Source organism: Arachis ipaensis, chromosome B01 (genome assembly GCF_000816755.2).
Source record: "Arachis ipaensis cultivar K30076 chromosome B01, Araip1.1, whole genome shotgun sequence".
In the NCBI taxonomy this organism is placed as follows: domain Eukaryota; kingdom Viridiplantae; phylum Streptophyta; class Magnoliopsida; order Fabales; family Fabaceae; genus Arachis; species Arachis ipaensis.
The window spans coordinates 25,087,361-25,096,604 of record NC_029785.2 but is presented as its reverse complement, the minus strand read 5'-3'; the positions used below and the strand labels follow the sequence as shown (position 1 = coordinate 25,096,604).

Below are 9,244 nucleotides of genomic sequence, written 5' to 3'. Positions count from 1 at the left end.
ATCTCTAATTTTAAATTAGAATACTTGATTAAAAGTCAATTAGCAAATTGATAATTAAATAATACTTTTAAAGTAATTTTAAGAGATTAGATAGATTTCAAATTTATACATTATAGTATTATACCCTAAATTTATTAAAATTATCAAAATTTATTAATCTTAAATTCCCAAATTGGAACCACTAACCCTAACCTAACCCTAACTTCACTACCCCCACCCACACACCTCACCGCCACTCACCCTAGCCGCCTTTCCCCCTTCGAAAAAAAAGAGAAAGAAAGAAAGAAAGAAAATGGAAAAAGAAAGGGAAGAACGGAGAGGAAAAAGAAAGCAAAAAAAAAGGGGGAAGCTGGGAGCAAAGAGCAAGAGAGGAGAAAGGGAGAAGAGAGAGATCGAAGGGGAGAGGGAGGTCACGTCAGCTCACCGTCGTTGCACCGCTGCGTCTACCTCTGTTCCATCTAGAGGAGAGGGCTCGCGAGAGAGGGAAACCATCCGCGTTCACATCGCCGTTCCTCACCATTTCTGCCGCCATCGAAGATGCAATCCGTCGCCGTCAAGCACCGCGTCTGGTCAAGGTCGCCATCGTCGTTGTGCTTACCAGAACCGAGCCAGAGGGCAGCGCCGAGAGGAAGACAGTTCACCATCCTTGTCATTTGTGCTCGTCGAGAGGAAGCCCATGGTCACCATCGCGCCTTATGCTGCCAGCTTCGTCGTGCCGCCGTCGCTGAGTTTGTTGCCGTGCTTCGTGTCCGCCACTGCTATGGTCACCGGCAAGTTGCACGGTATCATTGGGGTTTGATGATGAAGATTCATAGATATCAAGGTTTGGAATTTGGTGAAGATTGGTTCAGTGGTTGGAATTTGGAGGTTGCTGTTGTGGGAGTCACTGCCGGAGGAGGAGGAGAAGGCTGTATCACCATGATTCTGGCTGCTGAAAATGGTTCTGTGGCCGCGGGAACCACTGTCGAAGATTCTGCAGTTTGGTTCAGTCATTACTCCTTTGTTACGATAAGTGTTTACATTTCGGAACTTTTGAAAATCAGTATTCTATTTTGTTTGGTTAGAAATTCTGAGGTTTTAGTAACGTAGGGTCGAGTTCTAGTTATTGCGAGTCGCGATTGAAGTTGCCGCTGCTGCGGGCTAGGAGGAAAAAGAGTTTTGTCGAGTACTTAAGTTGCGATCGAGGTAAGGGCGCTTTTCTTAAACTTATTTTACTTTCAAGAGTTGTTACAAGTCGATAATTATATGAAAAGTATATTTTTGTGATTTCGTACGTCTTATGGACTGAATTGAGTTGCTCTGGATGATTGTAATTGTTTGTCTAGTAAAATTTTTGACTGTTTGAAAAGGTTGTATATTTTGAGTTATTGGTTTTGTTAAATTGGCGGTTGCCGGATTAATTTTCTTGAGATTTAGAAATGTTTTGTTATTGAAAATGAGTTGACTTTTAAAAAGCTTTAATATTGGAATTTAGTTTAATTTTAGAAATGATTTGATTTTAGAAAGGGTTTAATATTGAAAGGGTTTAATATCCATCGTCATACCCATCGCCAGTATCCGTTGTCGTCGGAAGGAAGGAAGGAAGAAGAAGTCTCTGTCCCCACAGCGAGCCCTTGTCCTGGAGCCCGGTCGTTCCTCTCTCGCCATTAATACCAATCCTCTCGCTGCGGGTAAGCACCACTGGTTCCCCTTATGTGGTTGCTGATTTGCTTATTGAAAGTGAGGCCATTAATGAGCTTATAGTTGACATGCAAGCTTCTCTTGATCTTGTTAGCTGAGTTAATTTGTTAATGGGGAGTAGGATTTATTAATGGGGAGTTCTGAGTTGGGATTTTTAATTGAATTAATGGGGAGTAGGATTGGTTTGCTGCGCGAATGTTGTTGCCATTCATTGTTGGTGAGAATTGCTTAATCCTAAATTTTGTTGCCAATTATGGTTGCCTGTTAATGACGTGCATGTATGTCTCCATTTATGTAAAAATAATTCCCATTAAGTTATCTATTAAAATATTTGAAAGGAGAACAAAAAAAAAGCTGAAAGAAGTTGAAAAATAATTGATCATATAGGTAATTAATTTTTTGCCATATAAATAGAAGGGTATAGGGACATCTTCCCTTATCAATAGCTTTTAAGTTTGTCCTATTTACATGGAAATGACTTTATATCTCTTAATTTCCACTTTCTCTTATCTTCACTTGTTAGGGTGTTTAGAAATAAATTGATTCAAATTCAATTCCTTCAATCTTTTTAGATTTGGTTTTAATACATTCATCATACTGTATCTACTTTATTTACTGTTATTCCTTATAGTCATCATTGATGGTCATGCACGAGGAGAGGAGGCATTTGGACGTGTTGTTGTCAGAAGATAGAGAGCATAGATGATGACATGCATAAAATTAGAATGAATATGCCATTTTACTCAATTGTACTCTCTATTCTTCATGAATTAGAATGAATATGGCATTTTACCCAATTGTGTACTCTATTCTTCTGCCATCACCCTTATTCCGTCTCTGTTCTCAAACTATAAATTAATTATTATCAATATGTCATAAAAGTAAGAGTTTAATAAATATTAACTGGTTCCTACTTTCGATTCAGTGTATATAAATCTATTAATGTAATTTATGATTTTAACATTTGCCACTTCATTAATACCAATAATTGTTAGTATATTAGAAAATTCTGCATAAATTATCTCTTATCTTTACTTGTTAGGAAGTTTGCAAGCAAATTGATCCAAATTCAATTGGTTTATTCTCCTTAAATTTGGTTATACTTTGTGTGTTATGAATTCTATTCATCATACTATATTCATCATATTGTATCTGCTTTATTTACTGTTATGCTTTATACTCATCATTAATTGTCATGCACGAGGAGAGGTGGTATTTGGGAGTGCTGTTCACAGAAGATAGAGAGCATAGATGATGACATGCATATAATTAGAATGAATGTGACATTTTACTCGATTGTGCTCTCTATTATTTTTCTGTCACCCTTATAATTATCTATATGTTTTGATCCGAATGCAGTCAAGAAAGAAGCCCAGGATAGGTCGTTACACAAAGAAATTCCGGTTAGACACAGCATGTTAGCAGCCTCAAGAGGGATCTGCTGCGACTACAACTCCCTATCAAGTGGACTGCCCAATTCCCCCGTCCAGTGGCGGTGGTGCCCCCACAGCCTCATCTTTATGCCCCTTTCGTCCGTCCCGTATCGAACCACCACCTGCTCTATAGACTTGCACAAATCATGTTCAAAACTCGAAACCAAATGACGAAGACTTAGACCCAGAGGCAGATAAGATAGATTCTTTTGAGCAACACGTTGACAGCCTGTTTGCTGCAACAGAGGCTCAGAAGTGCAAGGGACACAAGACCATTGAATTTTGGGATGTTAAAACAATTGGTATACAAGAATTTATTTCATAAATTATTTCCATACTCTATTTTTCTATGATTTCATCACAGCATGGCCACAATAGTTACTCACACAGACTACGATTTACAAAATCCGATGGCACAATGAAACAAGTCAAATTGAGCATGAAGGAAGCTATGAAGCCACCTACGGTAGGAAGATCGTACTCAGGTTCAACGAGACCCTGTAACCAGTTAGAGCAGAAGCTGGTATACTGAGCAGCTTTCTCGGATTGCTAGGATCTGACTACACCAAATTCTCAATCTGCGAGAAAGATGAGAGAAAGGTTCACTCCAAGGACAAGATCTATAATGAATGTGTAAGGGTAAAAACTCATATTTGTATAGAATTCGATAATCTTAATTTGACACCTACTAACAATTTAATTTTACTGTTGTAGAAAATGTTCCATTTTGATGAAGATAGTGGAGGAAATATCAAGCGTACAATTTTAAAAATGCTAATGAGGGATTGGAAGGAAATGAGGAACAGGTTGTACCAAAGTTATTATGACTCACAACTAACTCTTGAACAAAATATTGAAGGCCGCCCATCAAAATTACTACGGATCATTGGAGATGGTACCTTGATTATCGCAACAGTGAAGAGACAAAGGTAATATATTTTTATTTCATAACAGAAAAATTCTATTTATATTACATTGAGTTAGTCAGAAATAATATCTAGTAACTCTTACATTCAATGGCATAACAGGAGAAGTGTAGGAAAATGTTGAGAATCGATCAAAGCCGCTATACACCTACACTAGCAGATCAAAAAGCTTGGCAAAGTTCAGAGAAGAAGAGGTAATTTATTTTTTACTCTGTTTTTTAACCATCTCTTTGTCTACATATTCACTTTTTAAACTATATTGTTACAGTCGGAACGACTGATACGTGAGCATCTTTCCTATCTTTTCCTAGTGAATTTGCATTCAAATTGTTGAGTTTAATCAAGATTTAAATATGTTTTAGCCACTATGGATTCTCCTTTGAGCCGTGTGCAATTCTATTTATTTTAGGTAGCATTCGGATGGATTTGATGGAGTTTCTGTAGAAAAAGAGAAGAAAGTGAATGATGTTGTCAATCCTGACCTCCCTGCATCCTAACAAGAATAACTCGAGCTACAGAGGTCCAATTGATGTGGTTTCAGCGACATTAGAAAGCTAACTTTCAGAGCTTTCTAACGATGTATAATAGTGTACACTTCTTCACCAAAAATTTGGCAAAGGTGGCGCCTAACTTGGGATTCTACAAGTTAGGCGCCAAAGGAAAGCTCCACACGCCAAAAGCATGCTGTATAAGTGGCGCCTAACTTGGCTTTTCCCAAGTTAGACGCCAAGGCACAATCCCTGCGTCTAAACCTTGCTGCCCCCTTCACGCCTAACTTCACAATTGTGAAGTTAGGCGTTAGCCTTTAATACTTGCCATGGTCCCCACGCAACAAGAAGCATTCGAAGATCTTATTTTATATTTTGATTGAAACTTTTATTTTATTTAAAAATAGGAAAAGATATTATTTAGTTTTAGAAAATATATTTTACATTAATTAGGATTAGATATAAAAGGGAAAAGAATCAGCCCTTCGGACTCTCATCCCTTCTCTCATACCTTATTCCGCACTTTACAGTTTTACAGAACCCTAGTTTTCTCTCTGAACTATGAGCAACTAAACCTCCACTGTTAAGGTTAGGAGCTCTGTTTATTCTATGGATTAATACTATTATTGTTCTATTTCAATTCTTGTATTGATTTTAATTTCAAGAATTGTTTTCGTTCTTTATCTTATGAATCTGTGTGGAACGAAAGTATGACCCTTGTTCTAATTGAGTTCTTGTAAAACTTGGAAAAGCTCTTTGCTTGAACAACAGCTCGAAAACAATTTCTCCTAAATCTATAATTATCTGGACTTAATGGAATACGTGACATATAATCCTCTTATATTTGGGTAATTAGGATTTCTGTGGCACATAAACTAGTTTTGAACTTAACCCTCTAATTGGAATCAAATGACCAAGGAATTGGCGGTTGATGAAGGTTAAAGGAGACTAAAAAGGTCTAAGGAATTAGGGTTTAGTCTCATATAGTTTGCCAAGAATTGAATCTTGCGTGATTAAAATAGTTAGTAAGAAAAGATAATCCGAAAAATAAATATCTCTGAAACCTTAACTATTTTCTCCATATATTTCACAAATCATTTACTGCTTGCTGTCTGATTTTCTGAATTTACTGTTTAATGCAATTGAACTCTCAAAATACAATTTTCTGTTTGTCTAACTAAGCCAATCACTCAATCATTGTTGCTTGATCCATCAATTCTCGTGAGATCGACCCTCATTCACTTGAGGTACTACTTGGTACGACCCGGTGTACTTGCTGGTTAGTTTGTGGGTTATAAATTCCACACCAAGTTTTTGGCGCTGTTGCTGGAGATTGACTGTGATTAACAACTACTCGTTGTTTCATTGCTTAGATTAGATAAACTACTTTTTTTTCTTCGTTTGCGTACCCCCTTTCCTCGTTTTCCTTTTACCTTCCTTTTAAATTTCATTTGCTTTTATTCGTTTCTTAAAATTAATTGGTTTATCTTGTTTATTTTATTATTCTTTTATTTCCTTTGTCTTCTTTTTATTTTATTTTGCTTCATTCTACCTTTGTTGTCCATTGCATTAATTTTATTTTTTTCTTTTATTAGTTTTAATTGTTTTTTTTTTTGCTTTAATTTTATAATTTTGCATAATTTTTTTCTTAATTTTTGAAATTAAGTTTCATGTCACCTAGTTATTTTTATTTTTATTTCTTTGTTTATTTTTTTAAAATTTCAAAATTTCCATTTTAATTTTTCTTATAATATTCAAAATTTTACTACTTTAATTATTTAGTCGTTTTATTTTATTTCTTTTACACAGGTTACCTCACTGGGAATTTTCTGCACTCTGACGTAGAGATTCCCACTTTTTCTTATTTTCTGTTTGTTTATGAGTAGGAACAGGAACAAAGAGCCTCTTCTAGATTTTGATCCTGAACCTGAGAGGACTTTGAGAAGGCGTTTGCAACAAGCTAGACTCTATAAATCTGGTGAAAATCTTAGTGATACTCTTGCAAAAGAAACTGAGGAGCTCATAATGGATCCTAACCACAACAATGCTGTTAATGCCAATGTGGTAAATCCAAATGAGAATGAATAATCTAGAAGAGTGCTTGACTCATACACTGCCCCCAATCTAGATCTCTATGGGAACAGTATTGTGGTGCCTCCTATAGCTGCAAACAACTTTGAGCTGAAGCCTCAGTTAGTCACTCTGGTGCAGCAAAATTGTCAGTATCATGGACTCACGCAGGAAGATCCAAACCAATTTATCTCTAACTTCCTACAGATTTGTGACACTGTGAAAATAAATGGAGTGAATCTTGAGGTTTACAAGCTCATGCTCTTTCCATTTGCTATGAGGGATAGAGCAAAGCTGTGGCTAGATTCTCAGCCCAAGGAGAGCATGAACACTTGGGATAAGGTAGTCACTGGATTTTTGTCCAAATTCTTTCCACCACAGAAGCTGACTAAGCTAAGGGTGGAGGTTCAGACCTTCAGACAGAGAGATGGTGAGATCCTCTATGAAGCCTGGGAGAGGTACAAGCTGCTGACCAAGCAATGTCCCCCTGACATATTTTCTAAATGGACTCAGTTGGAGATCTTTTATGAGGGCTTATGTGAAATGTCCAAAATATGTTCAGATAATTCTGCAGGTGGTTCATTGCACATAAAAAAGACGCCTGAAGAGACTACTGAGCTTATCGAATTGGTTACTAACAACCAATATCTCTACTCATCTAACAGGAATTCTATGAACTCTGGGACTCCTTAGAAGAAAGGCATTTACCTTGGATGCTATTCTTGCTCAGAATAAAGTTATGTCTCAACAGATCAATATACTTACTCAACATTTGAGTGGGATGCAGGTTTTAGTTGTTTGTGCTTAGAATGCCCCTCAAGAGGCTCCTTATGACATGACTGGTAACTTTATTCAAGGTGAGAATTATGACTATGCTCAATTTCCATATGAACATGTTAACTATATGGGGAATGCTCCTAGAAATCCCAATAATGATCCATATGCCAAGACCTATATTCAAGGGTAGAAAATCACCCAAATTTAGGGTGGAGAGAGCAACCTCAGAGGCCACAGAATTTTAATAATCATCCTCAGAGTGGTTTTCAACAGAATAATTTCAATAACCACCAGTTTCAGTAATCTCAACAACAACCACCTCAGCAAGCAAATTCTCAATCACAGAAGAACACTGATTTGGAAGCACTGATGGCGAGTTTTATACAGGAAACCAGAGCATCAATCAAGAACTTGGAGATTCAAATGGGTTAATTAGCCACAAAAGTTAATGAAATTCATTAGAGGACTACTAATAGCCTTCCAGGTAACACAATTCCAAATCCAAGAGAGGAGTGCAAGGCTATCACCTTGATAAGTGGACAAGTGGCAAGTACGGAAGTACAAGTTACTGAGGAGCCAGTTGAAAAAGAAGCTCCAAAGCAGACTGAAGACACAGTAGTACACGCCTCTCCTAAGCATGCAGACAACCCTTTTCCAGTTACGTTTGACACACATCCGACATTACCTAAGGCTCCTGAGTACAAGCCTAAGATGCCATATCCTCAGAGACTTCAAAAGGAGACCAAAGACAAGCAGTTTTCAAAGTTCTTGGAAGTTTTCAGAAAGTTACAAGTTAATATTCCTTTTGCTGAGGTTTTAGAGCAAATGCCTCTCTATGTCAAGTTCATGAAGGAGTTGTTGTCAAAGAAGAAGCCTTTAAAGGGAGATGAGACAGTGGTCCTGACTAAAGAATGTAGTGCCATAATTCAGAATGACTTGCCAAGGAAGATGCCAGATCCAGGGAGCTTTCAAACTCCATGTACCATTGGGAGCACAACCTTCGAGAAAGCGTTATGTGATATGGGAGCAAGCATCAATCTAATGCCCTTGTCTGTGATGAAGAAATTGCAAATCCAAGAAGCACAACCCACAAGGATAGCATTACAGATGACAGACAAATATCTAAAGCATGCATATGGATTAGTAGAGAATATCTTGGTCAAAGTGGGTAAGTCCTTCCTCCCAGTAGATTTTGTGATTCTTAACATGAGGGAGGATGAGAATATCTCTATAATCCTAGGAAGACCATTCCTAGCCACTAGGAGAGCTCTGATTGATGTGGAAGAAGGTGGATTAGTGCTTAGATTGCATAATGAGCAACTGGTTTTTCATGTCTTCACAGATATACATTCAGTAGGTGAAGAAAAGAGGTGCATGCAGACTGAGCTTATTGATCCAAACCTTCAAGAATCCCCTGATGATGCACAACAGAGTCTGCAGCCCAAACCCCCTTGGTGACAATCAACAAAATTCTCCCTGACATCAAACTTAAGTTTGCTGTCGGGAATGCATCATCCGCCAAGGAGGAGGTTCTCAAAAAGAAGAAAGTACCCAGTGGATGGAGAAATAAAAAGATTCTCACTGAAGACTTCTCCCCAGGAATGAAGGTGGTATTCACTGCATGCCCAATTCTGCCTCATACAGTGAATAGGATCCTGTCTCTTGAGCATATAGAGTTGATCTATAAGAGCACAGAAAAGAAGTTCACAGTGAGAGTGAAGAGCTGAGCCCGTATGATCCTCCTCCTTAGAAGAGCTGACCGTCAAGCTAGTGACGGTAAAGAAGTGCTTGTCGGGAGGCAATTCGATGTTTTCGTATCCTTAAGTTTGAATTCTATCTTGATGTTTTTATTTTTATTTCATTAGTTTTG

The 9,244-nt window shown here is 37.6% G+C and overlaps 1 protein-coding gene across 2 annotated transcripts; it reads left to right on the top strand.

Moving 5' to 3' along the window:
- Positions 172–1,703, top strand: LOC110270348. Of its 2 annotated transcripts, XR_002359789.1 has the most exons (3): positions 176–770; positions 868–1,009; positions 1,091–1,703. XR_002359789.1 is itself a non-coding variant. In XM_021119482.1 (2 exons), exons 1-2 carry the CDS (start codon positions 538–540, stop codon positions 1,120–1,122), a joined length of 504 nt encoding a protein of 167 aa, XP_020975141.1. In that variant the 5' UTR covers positions 172–537; the 3' UTR covers positions 1,123–1,703. The 2 variants fall into 2 exon arrangements, 1 of the variants encoding a protein (XP_020975141.1); XM_021119482.1 differs by having other exon boundaries at positions 172–1,009.

Excerpts from the sequence above, each read along its gene's own strand:
- LOC110270348 (XM_021119482.1), top strand. The coding sequence starts at position 538 with ATGCAATCCGTCGCCGTCAAGCACCGCGTCTGGTCAAGGTCGCCATCG. Across the intron at positions 1,010-1,090 it reads TCATTACTCCTTTGTTACGA|GTCGAGTTCTAGTTATTGCG; the intron begins TAAGTGTTTACA and ends TAGTAACGTAGG.